Source organism: Salvelinus fontinalis, chromosome 4, assembly GCF_029448725.1.
Source record: "Salvelinus fontinalis isolate EN_2023a chromosome 4, ASM2944872v1, whole genome shotgun sequence".
Lineage (NCBI taxonomy): Eukaryota > Metazoa > Chordata > Actinopteri > Salmoniformes > Salmonidae > Salvelinus > Salvelinus fontinalis.
The window spans coordinates 28,200,743-28,220,725 of NC_074668.1; the positions used below are offsets into that span (position 1 = coordinate 28,200,743).

Below are 19,983 nucleotides of genomic sequence, written 5' to 3' on the forward strand. Positions count from 1 at the left end.
TACGGCCGCCTCCACATCTCCTGATGTACTGGCCTGTCTACTGGTAGCGCCTCCATGCTCTGGACACTACGCTGACAGACATAACAAACCTTTTTGCCACAGCGCGCATTGATGTGCCATCCTGGATGAACTGCACTACCTGAGCCACTTGCGTGGGTTGTAGACTCCGTCTCATGCTACCACTAGAGTGAAAGCACCGCCAGCATTCAAAAGTGACCAAAACATCAGCCAGGAAGCATAGGAACTGAGAAGTGGTGTGTGGTCACCACCTGCAGAACCATTCCTTTTTTGGAGGTGTCTTACTAATTGCCTATAATTTCCACCGTTTGTCTATTCCATTTGCACAACAGCATGTTAAATGTATTGTCAATCAGTGTTGCTTCCTAAGTGGACAGTTTGATTTCACAGAAGTGTGATTGACTTGGTTACATTGTGTTGTTTAAATGTTCCCGTTATTTTTTTGAGCAGTGTATATTCACTGTGAATCAACAATGACAATCATGTATTGCTGAAAATAATGCTGCCAGTCAACACTCAAAACAAGAGTTTGCTTATAATAAATCTATTCATTCTAGAAGAAGCACAAAGAACAAATGTTTCACCCTCCTCCAAGCCATCGCTGACTGCCTAGTTTTACTCCTGACAAGAAGTGCATAAAAACCAAAACATTAAAGGAAGAGGCGATTCTGTACTTTCTGCAGTTAAGGCTTAGCAGTGGGTTTCTGAGAAACAGACAGGCCTCTCTGCCTTGCATTCATCATCATGGGAGCCTCATTACCATGTAGAGCACGGAACTCTGAAAACGCTGAATAGATTAATTCTACTCATACATTCTGTTTGTCTGGACGCGGAGTGAAGCAATGCCCTTACTTACACGACTCATAGGGAATACGACAAGCAGTTGAGCGTTAAGAGATATATAGATCACTTTATTACAACCAGTGTGACTTGCTAGTCACTTACCATTTTGCACTTGGAAGAAATGAACCCACTGAAGAATGAATAACAAGATGTTAATACTTATACTGTACAAAAAGTTGAATAAACTTCTAGAGGCAAAGGGCCATGCGATACAGGGGGTTCATCTTGACCTAAACTGTCACTTAAACACTGAGATAGGCTGTGTGTGTTTCTATGAGAGTGGGGGTAACTAAGGGAAGCATGTGCAGAGGCAAGATGGTAAGCCTACACTTCCACCTCATTAATACAGGCGCACTGAGACAGCCAGGGAACAGAGGAGAGGTACTCCGCTGCAGGGAAACCCAGCCAAGGCCTGAAGCCAATGGGGACAGGTAGAGATGGAGCTGCTGGAATCCCAGAGCTTATTCTCCCAGGGTGATGGTAGAGCAGACAAACATGATGACAGTCAGTGCTACTATGGGTGTGCTGTCCTTGAAAAAGGTTTCAAAAGTCCTCAGCTCTGCTCTCCCTGTGAGGCAAAGATGAATAAATTGGCAATAAAACATCAACACATTGTTTAGCTGTAAGATCAGGCTGAGATTGACGTGTGTGGACTCACTCAAACGAACATCAACATAATCCATCACCTTCAACCAGAGGCCAACCAGCGTCCCTCCACCCACACACCAGATAAGAGCCTCGCTGGCCACACTCATTCATTTCTGCCACACCACATAGAATCAGCCATCAGTTGAATGGCTGCTACTCAAGCCTGTGTAATGATTTATTTTATTTTTTTATTTTATAAATAGTTGACTCAGAAATACTATAAAGAGGCTGTTGAACAAAACAACTTCCTAGTCTGCTGTGAGAGGGAGAGGAAATGAAAGGAATCACTCAGAAACAGAGGAGAAGCAATGCTCTATGACAGGAAGCTTATTGTAATCACACTTCTTAGCCTTACACCCGGTTCACTTTTTAAACAGCCTGAACACTCAGGAATGCATTTTGTTTTTCTCAGTCAATGCTCTATGCTCTTAATAATGAAAAAATGGAATGACTGGGACACTCAGTGCATCAAATTCCTCTCAAAAAGTATTACCGTCACATCGGCAGTCATGACCGCAGTCAAATTCCACGTGACCATTGAGTCACGGTAATCTCTTACGCCCTCTGGACATGTATTGGTAGTACCCTAACCACCATCAGGTTGTTAATGGCCTGGTACTCGGGGCTCTACTGTCCCTCTAACCACTCTGACATCAATACAAATACAATTGAAAATCACATCATCAAAACAGTATCATGCTTTTAAAACTCAGTTAGGCTACACCTTTTGACCTCACTGTGATGACCAATTTGAAGAAAGAAGTTCAACAATGGGTTGAAACTGGATGTTGTTTCAAAGCCAAACAATGAAATGGACAGCGCTTTCTAAAGGGGATGATTAATTCAAAGCATTTCAAATGTTGCACGTGAAACATCCATAAGCATATTAGAGCTCATGCATAGGCCTATAGATGAGCCTAAGCCCATATAATTTTGGGGGGATTGTGTCGTTATACAATACATAGCCTACTGCATATTATGCATGGCAGAAAAACAAAAAAGATAAGATTGTCTTTGGTACATAATTGGTCTAGCCAATACTCCAAAATTAAACAAATTATATGAATCACCGTTAAGAGATGACTGTATTATTATGCATACTGGATGGACTGGTTACCTTATGCTAGGCTCCAAACTATCTATCCGTGAGTCTGGGAGAGAACGTTTAGACCAAGGTGATCAAATCACATTTTATTTGTCTCTTGACATGGAAACCAATATCTGGCTCATGAATGCATTCTAGCCGAGTTGAAATGAAATGGGTTGCGGCGAAATAAAAGGCTCTCAGAGAAAGACAGAGGGGAAACAGAAGGGACTCCTCTCCAAAATGATCTCTGTCGCCCCACAGTGTGGTTCTGCCACTTCAACGTCAAGTGCAGATACTTACCGCTGAGGATTTCGCTGTTGCTCGCCCAAAAGTCTGCAGCTTTGGTTGGTCTGTTGTAGAACTCATCTCTGTTTGCAGCCAAAATTAGCCTGAGGGAAAAAGAGAAAGAGAGAGGACTAGAGTTATGAGGGAGACCATGGTAGACCACTTAAGGTAATGTACTTTAGCGCCATAACCTAGTGGTGGTATCCATCTTGACATATTATTATGTTTTGGGTCGCATCTCCTTATATCGAAGAGACTGAGCCCTGGCTGTGTCTTCAGCGGCCCAAATCGCACCCTATATATAGCTCACTACTTTATACCAGGGCCCATAGCACTCTGGTCAAAAGTAGTGCATTATAAACGGAATAAGATCCCAAATAACCTGTGCTCATTTGCCAGGCTGCATTCTGCACCAATGAGTGAATCAAGGCGTCAGCATGCTCCAGTTAGGCTGGCGCCTAGCCGAACTTGGCTAGCCAAACGAGTGTTCTCGCATACTCCCTTAAAAGACTGTCACTTGAAAATAATTAAAATAAGAAAAAAATTAAGTGTGCCCAACAGCTGAAAAAACCCTCACCGAAGTCCAAAACAAACCCCCCCTCCCCCAAAAATGACAGAGTGTCATAATATATGCAGGACCTCTATATATACACTGAACTGTTTCGGCTGGGAAGCATGCGGACGCCTGAGGTGTGACAGAGAAAATAAAGAGCTGTGCAGTGCCTTGCTGCAGACCTGACTGAGCTGAGCTCCTGACTGAGGTTGCATGTTCCCTAATTGTCTGTGTGTGCACTATTCCTCCCCTCCGGGTACGGCAAGGTTTGGCACCGCACCCCGGTCCCCATCAGCTGCAACAGCAGGAGAAAGCTGATGTGCTGTCACTATCCAACACCGTGTGTGTGTCCCAAATGGCAGCCTATTCCCTATATAGTGCACTACTTTTGACCAGAGCCCATGGGTACTGGTCAAAAGTAGTGCACTATATAGGAAATAGGGTTAATTTGGTACGCACACCATACCTCTGCCTCTCCATGTAACTTGATTACCTTAACGCAATAACATTACAACCCCTGCCGACTTTCTCCACCCAGCTTGGACTGCTGCACAGTGTGCATAGACAGATCACAAGAGATGGGCTTTTTCAGACCCCGCCCCACTGCAAACATCACATCAAATCCATAATACAACAGCTGGCAAAAAAACAAATTTTCTCATCCTTCAGAGTTCCAAAAGGGCCATGTCAGAGAGAGGCTGAGGCTTCTAAAGGCCAGGGGAGGTGCACGTTTCAGATTGATCCAGTGCAGCGGATGGAGACAGAATAAATGTGCAGCTTTCTCCCGACAGCCCTCTAAAGCCAAAATCAGCTCCAATGGCAGCTCTCTTAAATCAGACTAACATTTCGACAACGTTAAATATTACGACAAGTCTGGCCACAGTTTTCAATGCTCAATCAATCAGACCAACGTTTGGACAATGACGTTAATGTTAAGGCCAATTCTTCGGCTTAAGTAATCCCTCCTCACATTCAGCCAGGATTGTAGACTATCCATGTACATTTCTCACACAAAAGGGGAGCAGGAATGACATGATCCCCCACCCCTCCTCTCCCCCATATCAGCTCTCTTACACACTCAGCTCAGTTGACCATCTCCCCATTCCACAGACTGGATAGACATTAGCTCATTATGAGAATGAATTGGTCTTGAATTGTTTGCCGACGCCAGTGACTCGAGCAGTTAGAACTGGTGTTTTAATCCCCACTGCTATGCTGCTCGCCCCACGGTGTCTCCAACAGAGAGAACAAGATATTGAAGATGGGGAAGGAAAGGACATCCTTTGATGAGGATCCATAGGATCAAAAGAAAATAGTCTTAAAAAAGAAGACCTGTCAGACAGCACACATTGGAGGAAGGAGCTCAGTGAACAGGAACTGTTCCATGGGCTATACTAGCCTATATGAAAAAGATTGGTATGAGGCTCACAAGTTAAACATGAGCATTTAACTGAAAGTGAAACCTAGGCCTTACACAGTGCCAGCACCACCCCCACCTACTGCAATTTTCAGTAGTTATCCCATAACAAATGGGCCTTAATGTGCCACTCATCACACTGACACACTATCACTGCTGTAGCTAATGCTGCATTTGACATTAATCTCTGGCGACTTTTCACTAGCACTGCACAACTGTCACTTCTTTAGCAAGGCAACAGTGCATGACTTAGTGACTTCACATTAATGTTCAGCTACTGTCCAATGAATCATCAGCTAGCCCAGCGCGAACGCACATGCACACACACACACCACCACACACGATTGTGGGGTTGTTCCTCCCAGTTTGGCTGCCCTATACGAATATGCAACTGCAGCGTAGATCTGTGGCGTTGGGAGAGAGGTGGGCTCGCAGTGGGACCTGTGGGCCCTAAGTGATGAGGTTTGTAGTAGTAGCCTATATTGAATGTCACAGGGAACACCATTAAGTTCCCTGTGAAACTTAGTCTCTCTTGACTTATTTTGTTCTGGCTCTACGAGACAATGTAGGGTCAATGTATTTATACAACATGTGTTGGCCTATAATATAACCTACAGTTGTAACCAGGGCTCTAAATTAAAATTGCATTGGTAGCAATGGTGTTTAACTTTGTCTTTTTTTCTTTTCTTCTCTCGATTAGAGCCCTCAAAGTATTCATACCTAGGGCTGTTGTGGTGACTGTATTACCGTCACATCGCATTCACATTCCACGTGACCATTGAGTCACGGTAATCTCTTACGCCCTCTGGACATGTATTGGTAGTACCCTAACCACCATCAGGTTGTTAATGGCCTGGTACTCGGGGCTCTATTGTCCCTCTAACCACTCTGACATCAATACAAATTCAATTGAAAATCACATGATCAAAACAGTATCATGCTTTTAAAACTCACAGTTAGGCTACACTTTTTGACCTCACTGTGATGACCAATTTGAAGAAAGAAGTTCAACAATGGCTTGAAACTGGATGTTGTTTCAAAGCCAAACAATGAAATGGACAGCGCTTTCTAAGGTGATGATTAATTCAAAGCATTTCAAATGTTGCACGTGAAACACCGATAAGCATATTAGAGCTCATGCATAGGCCTATATATGAGCCTTAGCCCATATAATTTTGGGGGGATTGTGTCGTTATACAATACATAGCCCACTGCATATTATGCATGGCAGAAAAACAAAAAAAATAAGATTGTCTTTGGTACATCATTGGTCTAGCCAATACTCCAAAATTAACAAATTTTAGTAATCACATGTGCCGAATACAACAGGTGTAGACCTTACCGTGAAATGCTTACTTACAAGCCCTTAACCAACAATGCAGTTAAGAAAATTAAGATTTAAAGAAAAAATATTTTAAAAATAAACTGAAGTAAAAAAAGAGCAACAATAAAATAACTATAACGATGCAATGTACAGGGGGTACCAGTACCGAGTCTATGTGCGGGGGTACAGATTAGTTGAGGTAATATGTACATGTAGGTAGGAGTAAAGTGACCATGCATAGATAATATAAACAGCAAGTAGCAGCAGCGTAAAACAAAAGGGTAGGGGTGGGTGGGGGGGGGGGGAGTACAATGCAAATAGTCCGGGTAACCATTTCGTTAGCTGTTCAGCAGTTTTATGGCTTGGGGGTATAAGCTGTTAAGAAACCTTATGGTCCTAGACTTGATGCTCCAGTACCCCAATATAGTTGGTTCATATTTCAACCTGCTTGTCCTGATCGCGTTACATGCTGACCGGTCTAGTCAGCATGTAAACTGTTGAAAGTTTCCAAGAGCGAAGTGGTCTCAATCATTGGGAAAAATGTCCCCTAGAAATTAATATTAGAACCCTGTAAATACATTTGTTAATTATAAAAAGCAAAAATGTTGATACAAATAACAAAAACATTTAAATAAGTTATTTGTGAAATATTAATTAGGTTTCGACATTATGTTAAAGCACTATTTTCCTACTAACATGCATTACATTGAAAAATGTACAATGTCTCTTCAAGAGCGTAACGTTTGTGTAGACAACTAGCTAATGAGGTAAAAAAAAACATGACTGAACAAAGTGTAAAACAAAATGGTTAAAGGCCCGCGAAAAGATTTAGAACGGCCCACAACATAGTTTAGGAATGTAAAATGCGGCAACCCAATCCTCAACAGGAAGATAAAAACATTACGCTGGTTAATATTGGTCAGATCTTTTGAACTGTTTGTGCTAGAAATAAACACTAGCAATGGTGCAAGCATGACACTAATCAATCTACGCTCAGGAAACAACAGCACAGCAAAGCCTTGTCATTACAACAATTATTCTAAAAATAAATGTTGTCACTGGTGCTCACAAATTATAACTGCAGGTCACACAGAAAAATATTTTGTCACATATGTGACCCAATTGACCACACTTTAGAGCCCTGGTTGTAACAGTATCTAACCTGAGATAACAGCAATATCCAGTCAGGTATACACACTGTTCCCAGATAATGATATGCATTCATTAGACACACAGAACATGCACCACGCATGTTTGTTTTCCACTACGTCCCTCGTCAAAGCCAACTACCTGAGACGTATTAGTTGCCATGACAGGGTCACCGGTCAAAGCGATGAGGATTAAATAGTTCCACAGAGAGGCATTTATTCGCGGAGTACGAGTACGGAACAGAAATGAGTCACTGAACTATAATGACATACGTAATAATTGTATCCTTTCTTCTGGGCCTTCACGGCAGACAGCGTCTCCCATGAATCTTGTTCAGAGGGAGGTGGATTCTTTAAGAACAAATTGACCTAATCGGGGTCAACCTCTGTGCCTCAAAGGCTAATGATGCAAAGCCGGTTGCGGTGACACGTGTGGCCCAGGAGTCTACGACACTGTCCCCGAAACAAAGCAAGCACTAATGATTTTACACAGGAGAGAGCAGAGCATCCATCGGTTTATCCATCTGAGCCTATGGGAATCACTAGGAAAGAAACAACAAGAAAACCAACAGGGTACAGCCATGCAGAGTGCAATTGTAGAGAATGATTACACAATTTATTCATGTCAATTATTCCTTACTTACAAAAAATGGTATACGTTTGAGACAAAGTCAATGGGAATGCTAAGGTAATATTTCAGCAAGATACCTCCCATCCATGATAGTCATACTCCTATATCGCAAGGGAAAGTACTAATCATGATGGTGACGCAATAGATAGGCCTAATTGGAAGTCAAAAAAGAACATTGTTGTCAGGCAGGTATGTTATGGGCATTGGGTGCATGGGAGAAAACCAGTTACTCAAGAGGAATTTAGCATTCTTGCATTATTTTGCCATTCCCCTCACTGACATAACCTAGGCCTACATGCACTAATTCAACCACAAGGATACGAGGCCTATAAGTTACACGTATCCTGTGGGTCCAAAGTGAGTCATTGTTAACACACCTCCACTGCGATTGCCTCTGGGAGATTGCCCTAGCCTAAGGCAAAGGCAGAGATAGACCCTGGCCAGGTAGAGAGAGCTCCACAGATCCCAAGGGATTATTAGAAACAGGCCTTTAAATTGCATTGACTGCTCCTCACCACTGGCCTTCAAGGACATTCACTGAGATAAATCAGCAGTGACTGTAGTAAAGGTTAGCCGATGGTAGCCCTAGATGGTGTTCCGCAGAGCTTTTAGACCCACATGGAAGGCTCTGAATTGTTCCGTTTCATTGAAATTGGGAAGTGAAACGGAGCAATTCAATTTGGATTCAGGCTAGCTTTGAAGACCTCCAGTGAAACAGCACCACAGATTCTCTAGGGTTCTTATCATCGCTTCTCTGCTTTGGGTGCTACATCAGATTGGAGATGCTACACTTCAGCACTAGCCTAACGCATCTTCGAGGGAGCAGGGTATAATAATAATAATAATTGGGGGGGGGGGGGGGGGGGGGTGTATCAAGAGATGGGAAGAATGTCCCCTGCATCTAACTCAACGCTACGATTCCTTTTTTAAATTCAATTTGAGCTCAATATCTGGAGGTGTACATCTTTTTAAACCACCGTCTGAATATAGGCCTAAAGTTATGACCTAAAATGAGAGCAGTCCAGACTAGGCTATATGAAAAAAAGTGTGGTAATTTATACAACGGGTGGGTCTAATCCTGAATGCTGGTTGGTTAAAAGCGCATTCCAGCTGGTGACTATTCCACAAGTTACCACCGGCTAAATCTATGATGTTAAAATGCCTATCTACTCTGTTCCATCTGACTGAGCAATCCACTGTCTCATCAGCCCAGCCAGGCAATTTATAAACTTGATCTCCACTATAAAAAGCATCGAGACACTATCACCCATTTCTTTTAGACTAACATTTAGTTTTCAACAGCGGAGATTTGTATAAACCTTACTGTCTGTCTCTGACGCTTGCAACATTGTTTCAGTATTCAAATTCGATCTCCAACTGTCCCATAGTAATGAATGTGTAGGGGACGAGAGAGAGGAATCAAATCAAAAACAAATCAAATTTTATTAGTCACATTCGCCGAATACAACAGGTGTAGACCTTACAGTGAAATGCTTACTTACTAGCCCCTAACCAACAATGCATTTAAAAAATATATATGGACAAGAATAAGAGATAAGAAGTAATTAAAGAGCAGCAGTAAAATAACAATATTGATACTATATACAGGGCGGTACCGATACAGAGTCAGTGTGCGGGGTCACAGGTTAGTTTAGGTAGTATGTACATGTAGGTAGAGTTATTAAAGTGACTATGCATAGATGACAAAAGAGGGTAGCAGTGGTGTAAAAAGGGAGTGAGTGGGGGGGGGGGGGGGGCACTGCAAATAGTCTGGGTAGCCATTTGACTAGATGTTCAGGAGTCTTATGGCTTGGGGGTAGAAATTGTTTAGAAGCCTCTAGGACCTAGACTTGGCACTCAGGTACCGCTTGCTGTGCAGTATTAGAGAGAACAGTCTGACTAGGGTGGCTGGAGTCGTGGACAATTTTTCCGGCCTTCCTCTGACACCGCCTGGTATAGAGGTCCTGGATGGCAGGAAACTTGGCCCCGGTGACGTACTGGGCCATACGCACTACCCTCTGTAGTGCCTTTTGGAATCAGGATAGAATTATGGTCAGATTTGCCAAATGGAGGGCGAGAGAGAGCTTTGAATGAGTCTCTGTGTGTGGAGTATAGGTGGTCCAAATTTATTTTTCCTCTGGTTGCACATTTAACATGCTGATAGAATTTTGGTAAATGGATTTAAGTTTCCCTGCATAAAAGTCCCCAGCTACTAGGAGCGCCGCCTCGATGAGCGTTTTCTTGTTTGCTTATGGCGGAATACAGCTCATTCAATGCTGTGTTAGTGCCAGTGCGGTGGTATGTAAATAGCTACGAAGAATAAAGATGAAAATTCTTGGTAGGTAGTGTGGTCTACAGCTTATCATGAGATACTCTACCTCAGGCGAGCAATAGCTCGAGACTTCCTTAGATATCGTGCACCAGCTGTCATTTACAAAAATACATAGTCCACCGCCCCTTGTCATACCAGACGCCGCTGTTCTATCCTGCCGGTACATCGTGTAAACAGCCAACTGTATGTTGATATTGTCGTTGTTCAGCCACGACTCCGTGAAGCATAACATTTTACAGTTTTTAAAGTCCTGTTGGTAGCTTAATCTTCCGCGGAACTCGTCAATTTTATTCTCCAAAGACTGCATGTTTGCTAGCAGAATGGACGGAAGTGCGGGTTTATTTGATTGCCTACGAATTATCAGGAGGCAGAATGGCCTCCTCTTCACGCAGATCACGGGTATCAGGACCTGTTCCCGAGGAAGCAGTATATCCTTTGCGTCGGGCTCATCAGAGTAATGAAAGAAAAATATATATAATTCTGCTAGTCCGTGGTGAGTAATAGCAGTCCTGACGTCTAGAAGTTATTTTCGGTCATAAGAGACGGTAGCGGCAACATTATGTACAAAATAAGTTTAAAAAATAAGTCACAAACAATGCAAATAAACAACAACAAAAAAACACAAATCGGCTGGGGGACCGTAAAACGTCTGCCTTCTTCTCCGGCAGGCATTTCTCAGCCAGTCGAAATCGTGAATCAGCTGGCATAATTTTATGGATATATACATAGAAATGTCAATTGAAAAAAAGTTAAACGAAACAAAGTGCAGCTAGTTTGCAATCTTTCAAGCTTCAGTTTGAAGTTGTGTTGGCTAACTCCTCTGAACAACAGTGTCCTAGCGAGAGAGCACATTTTCTATGCCAGGCGAAATCGTGCCTCATTAGCTCCTTGTTATGGATGTATCCAAATAAATGTCACTTGAAAGCAGCTTAAACAAATGTAAATGCAGCTACTTTGTTGTTAATCAGTCTGCACTGTTTGACGTGACTAAGTTAGCTGGAGTTGGCTAGTTAGCAAGCAAGGGATAAAAACTTTGTCAGCCAGTATGGCAATGGAACATTTAAAACAAACAACTGGGTCGCGTCTCTGGCAACCGAACCAATAGAACGAACGACCAGCCGGCTTGGGTACCAACCCTAGATTTGTGTCGGGACTATATCTTGTGGAAGGATGAAATAGTATAAATAAATTCATCAAAATAAAGTTCATGAAAATTTGTCAATCATAATTTGAATATGTTTGTAACCCTCAACTTCGTTTCGGGCCTAACAACACCCGTGCCAATATATCCTCCAAACACCGGCTTCTAGGGCACTATCACTTAAAGAGAGGCAAGGAGAAGAGTCCTTACCTGTAGGCATTTTTGGATGCAGGCCGAGGGTCGAACTTGAAGAAGATGATACACATGTGGGTGTTAGGGGTGGGGGACGCTCTCTTACACTGGGCACGGTCAATTTCAAAACTTGGACATGTTGACAAGAGCTGGAAGAAAATTATAGTATAGTGAGAAAAGCAGTAAAGTGAGAAAAGGTGCGAGGGGGAATTGCTGCAATTGACTTCTTATGTGTGACAAGACTACTCAACACTGTGGCATGGCCTAGGTTCAATTTACAAAGGAGACAAACTAAATATCATACAGGATTGTGCAGGAAGCAATTTCACCTGCCACAGCTGTGCCAAGCCCTAGCTACAGAAACGTCACATGATATGAGAATGTTCCATATCCGTTACAGCTTTACACCTTTACATAACAAGAACGTTACTTCCTCTCAACAAGCTACCGGTGTCTTTGTATACCATCACTAGTTGCAGGTGGAACGGAAGAATAAGAAAATGCTCGGTTAATAAATTAAATACATTTTCGCTCCAACACCAACCTGACCTGAGCAATGAGGAAGATCTGAAATAGACAATATGGCGGCGTACACTCTGTTGGATTACCTCATGGAGCAAAAAATGTATTTCATTTAATTAATGGAGCATTTTCTAAATTCTTACATTCCTCTTGCAACTAGCGATGGGAGATGAGAAGACACTGGTAACTTCCAAGTTGAGCGGTAGTAATGTTCTCGCTACGTAAAGGTTAGTTGAAAAATGACTGCCATATTTTTACACAAGCTAACAATTCTGTAGCTACATGTATGCTAAACTCCTAACCTCCTCCAAGTGGTAGGCTAATCCTGAAATATTCAATACAGGACAGCAATATTGTTGACAAGCCCACATTTGTGTCCACACACTTTATTGTAATCTGATAGAGAAGTGATTGGATAGGTCAAATGATGCGAAACAATGGACTTTGACCTAACACTTGTCCTGAAAAAGTAAAAAATAAATCACAATATCAAACAATTACTCCGATCAGAATTGCATCAGAGGCAAACTTTGGAATAATATTTAAATATTTTTTTCATGTAGGCCTACATGAATAAAAAGGTGTCAAAGCGTAGGCGATATGCATACAGCCTCATGTCCAAACCGTGCTGACATGTGGGAGGTACCATAAAAATGTAGCCAAACTTTAATGAGACTTTTAATTACATAAATATAGGCTAAACACCAGTTATGTTTGACGAATATAATGGGAGAATTAACAGTAAAGTCTAAAGGCTTGATTCTGTCAACATCCTTGAGGCACGGTTTGTTCATGGTCACAAGACCGGAGTGTGAAGAACACTGCCTGTTGTGCACCGCACATCACCCACCTTGAATTTGAGCGGCGATGGTCAGCATTTAACTATATATTTAACCGTAAAAACGTATTTGTTTAAAACCTGGACATTTTATTTAGCATGTCTTACTGTGATTTAAAGTAGCCTAGCCAAAATACGGGCCATAGAAATGTTGAGGGAATTATTTTATAAACACTTAATATGCCATTGAAACAAGCATTTTCCTCATATTCTATTGGTTTTCAAAACAACATTATTTTATTGTCCAGCAGCCAAAGGCATAATTCTAATCATACTAGTAACTCATGTTAGTCACGGCATCTTTAGTTCTCCCTCTTTCTAAATTTCTAAAATATATTTGAATCTCTGTCACATTAAACAGCTTGTGCGTGCAGTGCGCTTTTGAGAAGTGTTGTTTTCTCCTAAATTCATTTTGGAAACATTGCGCATTGTTGAGCTTATAATACGAAGAAATAAAACTTGATCAACATTATAAGCTAAACGGTGTGATCTGTTGCATCAGCCTCATTGATTTAAAAAAAAATCTAATATGTGCAGTGATTGTATGAATTTTGGATCTGTTGTCCCAGAGTCCGTTTTAAACCATATACAAATTTTTCATAATAATGAGAGGACGCCCTTAATTTAGAGCCCTGGGAGGGAATTATTTAATAAAGACACAAAAAATGATTTGGTTGTAGGCTAATTGTAATGTTGCAATATTTTATAGGTGGGGTGGGTATAATTTGTGTAACGTTCCAACAACTTTGTAAAGTACAAGTTAGCCAACAAACAACGCATACAAAGTAGTCTGATCAATTCACCTAGCTTACTAGCTGCCGAATAGGCATCAACTCACCACGTAGCTTATTTATTTATTTGTATCCCTTTTTCTCCCAATTTCATGGTATCCAATTGGTAGTTGCAGTCTTGTCCCGTCACTGCAACTCCCGTACGGACTCGGGAGAGGCGAAGGTCGAGAGCCGTGCGTCCTCCGAAACACAGCCAAGCCGCACTGCTTCTTGACACAATGCCCACTTAACCTGGAAGCCAGCTGCACCAATGTGTCAGATGAAACACTATACACCTGGCAACCGTGTCAGCGTGCACTGTGCCCGGCCTGCCACAGGAGTCTCTAGAGCGAGATTGGACAAGTACATCCAGCTGGCTGCGCCAGAGCCTGGACTCGAACCAGGATCTCTAGTGGCACAGCTAGACCACTGCACCACTCGGGAGGCCCACTTATTCTTAATGTTTGTCTATAGGCTACCAGAGTGAGGACAGACATTTTCAGAATAAACGTATTGAGTATAAAACATAATTAAATAGCCCACTCCCTACCCGGTATCTTGTTCTGCCGCTATACAACTTTGTATGCGTTGTTTGTTGGCAACCTTGTTATTTACTACGTTTTTTTTTAACAGATTCCTGTTGGAAAGTTCTACACATTAAATCCACCCCCAAGGGTGGCCAACCATCCTCCAGAGTTGTATTTTGAGACATAGGAAGAGTGTAGCCTACATTTGTGTCTGATTATCTATGGGAATGAAAGATAGTGATGCATTTTATTTTGTAAAGTAACTCCTTGCATCACACAATGATGTAAAAATTGAGTTTGGACTACACACACACACACATATATATATATATGAAAAAAAAATTTTGGGGGGGGGACAACAACAAGTGACTTGAGCTTTTGGACAAGTTAAAAAAAAATTTTTTTTTCAATAGCTCAAAAAGTTAATGTCAAGCCCTGATCAGCAAATTCTTAAAAAAAAAACTCTGTCACATGAGGTCAGCACCCGGTGACCACTAAAGTGTGTGTAGGCTTTTGTTCCTACCCAGCACTACACCTGCTTCAACTAATAGTTATTTATTATGAAGTGGCCTAGAGAAGCAAAACACATAGCTAGCAAGTAACTTATTATTTCTAGTTGAAAACAACATTAAGGTTAGCTTGTTAAACCAATCCTTTCTCTAATATCTCTGGTTAAGCTAGCTGACTAACGTTACAATGATTAGAAATCTAACGCTAGCTAGCTATAGCAATAGTGAGCAAAAATGTCCAATCTGAGAACCAAGACAACAAAATGCCCATTATAGCCTCTTGCTTATAATGTTACCTTTAGTCAACAACTTTGATCAAACACAGATTGCAGCGAGTTAGCAAACTAGCCAGCTAGCTAAAAGCAGCAGTCTTGCAGTAGATAGCTGTCACAACAAGGACAAAACAGGCAAGTGACAACTCTTTGCTACCGGCCTGTTATGCAACACAATACAAAATAAGAATATATTACAATTAACCTGCCTGGTTAACTACTTTGAGTAAAGTAAAATGTACTCACTGTTACACTTGCTTCTGAAGATCAATTCATTCCGTTGGCTAATAAAAAATAAAAAAACGTATTCGCATGTGTAGGGTGCATTTGATTTAGTTTGGCAGTAGGCTAGACCGGAACTTTCAGTTCAATGTCACTGGACGAATGAGAACTCCGCTCGCCCCGTGGATGGTTCCAGAATGGCCCGGGCGTAAATCGGGTGCAACCACTCTGATGGCGACCATCGAGCAACACACACTGTGATTCGCCGATACTAATGTTGCGTTCATGTCATGTCGGGAACATGTAAATATGACGGGAAAAACGTGTAAAATCAATGGGGAAAATGCACTTGAACGCTCATCCAACTAGTATTTGTTTGTACAGTATGAAGACAGGCAGAAACAACTTCTCCAATCGAAGTCCCCGATCACACCTGTAGGCGACGTTAGGTTACGTTATCTCGCTAATGCCACGTTCAAACAAACTGGGAACTGGGAAAAATACGAACTCCGACTGGGCATAATCGTTTTGAATGGTCATCCAACTCGGGAACTCGGGCCTCTTTCTAGAGCCCCGACTTTCCGACCTGAATTTCGCTGACGTCATAATTTGACCTCGTACATTCCCAGTTGTTTGAACACACTGCAGTCGGAAATCCGAGCATCCGAGTTCTGACCACCCAGGTGTTTTTAACGATCTGAAGTCACGCACCACTGAAAATGGCAACAAACATTGCCGCGGTTTCGGCTGTCAATTCATATCGGCATTGGTCAATGGTTTTTGCATTCCCTCAGCACTCCGCCAAGATGTGAACGTGGCATAACCCCGAGGAGAATGTGCAGATTTCTCATATCATAATTTGGAAAGTTAATGTCAGTTTTATCATTTCGATTAGTTGATAGACCATTTCAATTAGTTGATATTAGTATTTTTTGGCAATGCATGTGTAACTGGGTAGGTACAATTTAGTCGTTTTGGTCAGTGTTACCTATGGGGACACAATTAGTGGGAAACATGTAAAAAGGTATAAACAAAGATAATGGATAAATTAAGAGTTCACGCAGTCGTTTACATTTGGAGAAAAAATTGGCCAGTTCCTGTTTACTTAAAAGTAAAGGTAAACTGCACCCAAAAACTATATTTTGGCATTTGTTTCATTAGTCCATTGTTGACATAGTCCCAAAATGTGTTGCTTGTCAGAAATCAGCCCCATATGATGTATTTTGCATCATATGATGCTGTATTTCAAAAGTTATATATCTTGAAAACTTGGGTGGATAGTCAAATGAATTTAATAGTTAATTTAAAACGTTTAAATGCTTTACAAGAAATCAGTTTACCTAAAAATCCTGTTTTAGATGGACACATCTGAAATCAAGCTACCTGATGAGACTCAAATAAATGTATAAAATCACCAGACAAAATAAACTTTCTACCACGTGTTATTTTTGCTAAGCCTATTTGAGTACGGACATATACAGTTTGGACGTGAAAACTATTTCTAAGATGCATACTTTCAGTTTTTCCAAACTCACTTCACTCTGCATAAGAGGGAGGCTGGCACACGTGCAGATCAAATACACCACTAGAACGCAGATTAAGATGTTTACATGTCATAATAATGGTTTGATACTGTTCCATCAATTCCCTTCCAGCCATTACATTGAGCCCGTCCTCCAATAGCTCCCCGCACCAGCCTCCTCTGATGTAAATGTCCAATGAAACAGAAAAAATTAGCTAGTGGGATGTCTCGCTTCCTCTTCATCTCTGGTATAAAAGCACACCTGTGGTGATAAGGATGGTTTCCCAGGAACTGATGGCTTCTACAGTTGTGTGCCAGCCTCCCTCTTAGCTCAGTTGTAGCTCTGCAGGTAGTATAACTTCTATAACTTTTCATTACATTTCATTATAGTACAACGACTTAATTTGTCCAACCTTAGCAATTTCTTCTTAACTAGCTACATAGCCGCTACATAGCCGTCTGTGTATCAAAGATAACTGCGTAATTATCGTATTTCGTCGTCTCGTTGTCCACTGCTATCTGCCAGCAGCTAGCAAACGTCCACCGTCTACCGAATAGTAGTATAACTTTTCATTACATTTCATTATAGTACAACGGTCTGATTTTCATTTTCATTACAGTACAACGGTTTGATTTGTTTGATCTTAGCTAGCTACATAGCCGTCTTTTATCAAACATAATTGCGTCGTTATTGAGGTTCGCTAGCGAGCTATTTTCGTTCGAAATTAACGCAACGTAGCCAACACTGCTAGCTAGCCAGCTTGCCACCGAAGAGCATTGTAGAAACGATTACAATACAACGGAACGACTTGTTTTGTGTAGTGTTAGCTAGCTACATAGTTTTCTTTGCTAGCTTTGTATCTAAGATAATTGTGTAACTTTGAGTAATTATCGGTTAGCTAGCCAGCTAGTTTCGCCTGCCGCGCTGCTGTCCTCCTACCTAGCCAACACTGCTAGCTAACACTGCTAGCTAGCCAACTTCTACCGAATAGCAGCACTGTAGAAACTTACATTACAACGGAACGACTTGATTAGCGTAGTGTTAGCTAGTTGTCTTTGCTGTCCTTGTATCCATGATAATTGTGTAGTTTAGAGAAATTTAGAGAAACTGTCGAGGTCACCTAGCCAGCTTCACTTTCAACAACGCAGCTACTGCTAGCCAGGCTACTTCACCAGCCAGCAGTACTATATCATTTTAGTCAATAAGATTTGTAATTTTATTGATTTTTTGCTACGTAAGCTTAACTTTCTGAACATTCGAGACGTGTAGCCCACTTGTCATTCTAATCTCCTTTGCTTTAGCGTAGCCTCTTCTGTAGCCTGTCAAATATGTGTCTGTCTATCCCTGTTCTCTCCTCTCTGCACAGACCATACAAACGCCTCACACCGCGTGGCCGCGCCCACCCTAACCTGGTGGTCCCAGCCCGCACGACCCACGTGGAGTTCCAGGTCTCCGGTAGCCTCTGGAACTGCCGATCCGCGGCCAACAAGGCAGAGCTCATCTCAGCCTATGCGTCCCTCCAGTCCCTCGACTTCTTGGCACTGACGGAAACATGGCTCACCACAGATAACACTGCTACTCCTACTGCTCTCTCTTCGTCTGCCCACGTGTTCTCGCACACCCCGAGAGCTTCTGGTCAGCGGGGTGGTGGCACCGGGATCCTCATCTCTCCCAAGTGGTCATTCTCTCTTTCTCCCCTTACCCATCTGTCTATCGCCTCCTTTGAATTCCATGCTGTCACAGTTACCAGCCCTTTCAAGCTTAACATCCTTATCATTTATCGCCCTCCAGGTTCCCTTGGAGAGTTCATCAATGAGCTTGATGCCTTGATAAGCTCCTTTCCTGAGGACGGCTCACCTCTCACAGTTCTGGGTGACTTTAACCTCCCCATGTCTACCTTTGACTCATTCCTCTCTGCCTCCTTCTTTCCACTCCTCTCCTCTTTTGACCTCACCCTCTCACCTTCCCCCCCTACTCACAAGGCAGGCAATACGCTTGACCTCATCTTTACTAGATGCTGTTCTTCCACTAACCTCATTGCAACTCCCCTCCAAGTCTCCGACCACTACCTTGTATCCTTTTCCCTCTCGCTCTCGTCCAACACTTCCCACACTGCCCCTACTCGGATGGTATCGCGCCGTCCCAACCTTCGCTCTCTCTCCCCCGCTACTCTCTCCTCTTCCATCCTATCATCTCTTCCCTCTGCCCAAACCTTCTCCAACCTATCTCCTGATTCTGCCTCCTCAACCCTCCTCTCCTCCCTTTCTGCATCCTTTGACTCTCTATGTCCCCTATCCTCCAGGCCGGCTCGGTCCTCCCCTCCCGCTCCGTGGCTCGACGACTCATTGCGAGCTCACAGAACAGGGCTCCGGGCAGCCGAGCGGAAATGGAGGAAAACTCGCCTCCCTGCGGACCTGGCATCCTTTCACTCCCTCCTCTCTACATTTTCCTCTTCTGTCTCTGCTGCTAAAGCCACTTTCTACCACTCTAAATTCCAAGCATCTGCCTCTAACCCTAGGAAGCTCTTTGCCACCTTCTCCTCCCTCCTGAATCCTCCTCCCCCTCCCCCCCCCCCTCCTCCCTCTCTGCAGACGACTTCGTCAACCATTTTGAAAAGAAGGTCGACGACATCCGATCCTCGTTTGCTAAGTCAAACGCCACCGCTGGTTCTGCTCACACTGCCCTACCCTGTGCTTTGACCTCTTTCTCTCCCCTCTCTCCAGATGAAATCTCGCGTCTTGTGACGGCCGGCCGCCCAACAACCTGCCCGCTTGACCCTATCCCCTCCTCTCTTCTCCAGACCATTTCCGGAGACCTTCTCCCTTACCTCACCTCGCTCATCAACTCATCCCTGACCGCTGGCTACGTCCCTTCCGTCTTCAAGAGAGCGAGAGTTGCACCCCTTCTGAAAAAACCTACACTCGATCCCTCCGATGTCAACAACTACAGACCAGTATCCCTTCTTTCTTTTCTCTCCAAAACTCTTGAACGTGCCGTCCTTGGCCAGCTCTCCTGCTATCTCTCTCAGAATGACCTTCTTGATCCAAATCAGTCAGGTTTCAAGACTAGTCACTCAACTGAGACTGCTCTTCTCTGTATCACGGAGGCGCTCCGCACTGCTAAAGCTAACTCTCTTTCCTCTGCTCTCATCCTTCTAGACCTATCGGCTGCCTTCGATACT

General features: G+C 42.8%; 1 protein-coding gene across 3 annotated transcripts in view; it reads right to left on the reverse strand.

Moving 5' to 3' along the window:
* The window catches only part of tango2 (transport and golgi organization 2 homolog (Drosophila)), a 45,784-nt gene extending 30,336 nt beyond the window's left edge, over nt 1–15,448 (reverse strand). For 2 of the 3 annotated variants that reach the window (XM_055919537.1, XM_055919535.1), the window contains exons 1-3: nt 15,304–15,448; nt 11,638–11,768; nt 2,897–2,985 (exon numbers count right to left, since the gene is read on the reverse strand). In XM_055919537.1, the coding sequence (XP_055775512.1) occupies nt 2,897–2,985; nt 11,638–11,693 (145 nt within the window). In that variant the 5' untranslated portion in view covers nt 11,694–11,768; nt 15,304–15,448. Of the gene's footprint in view, nt 1–2,896; nt 2,986–11,637; nt 11,769–15,081; nt 15,218–15,303 lie in introns of those variants that run through there. The other variant, XM_055919536.1, reaches the window with a different exon arrangement.
* Between the last annotated feature and the right edge of the window lie 4,535 nt (nt 15,449–19,983).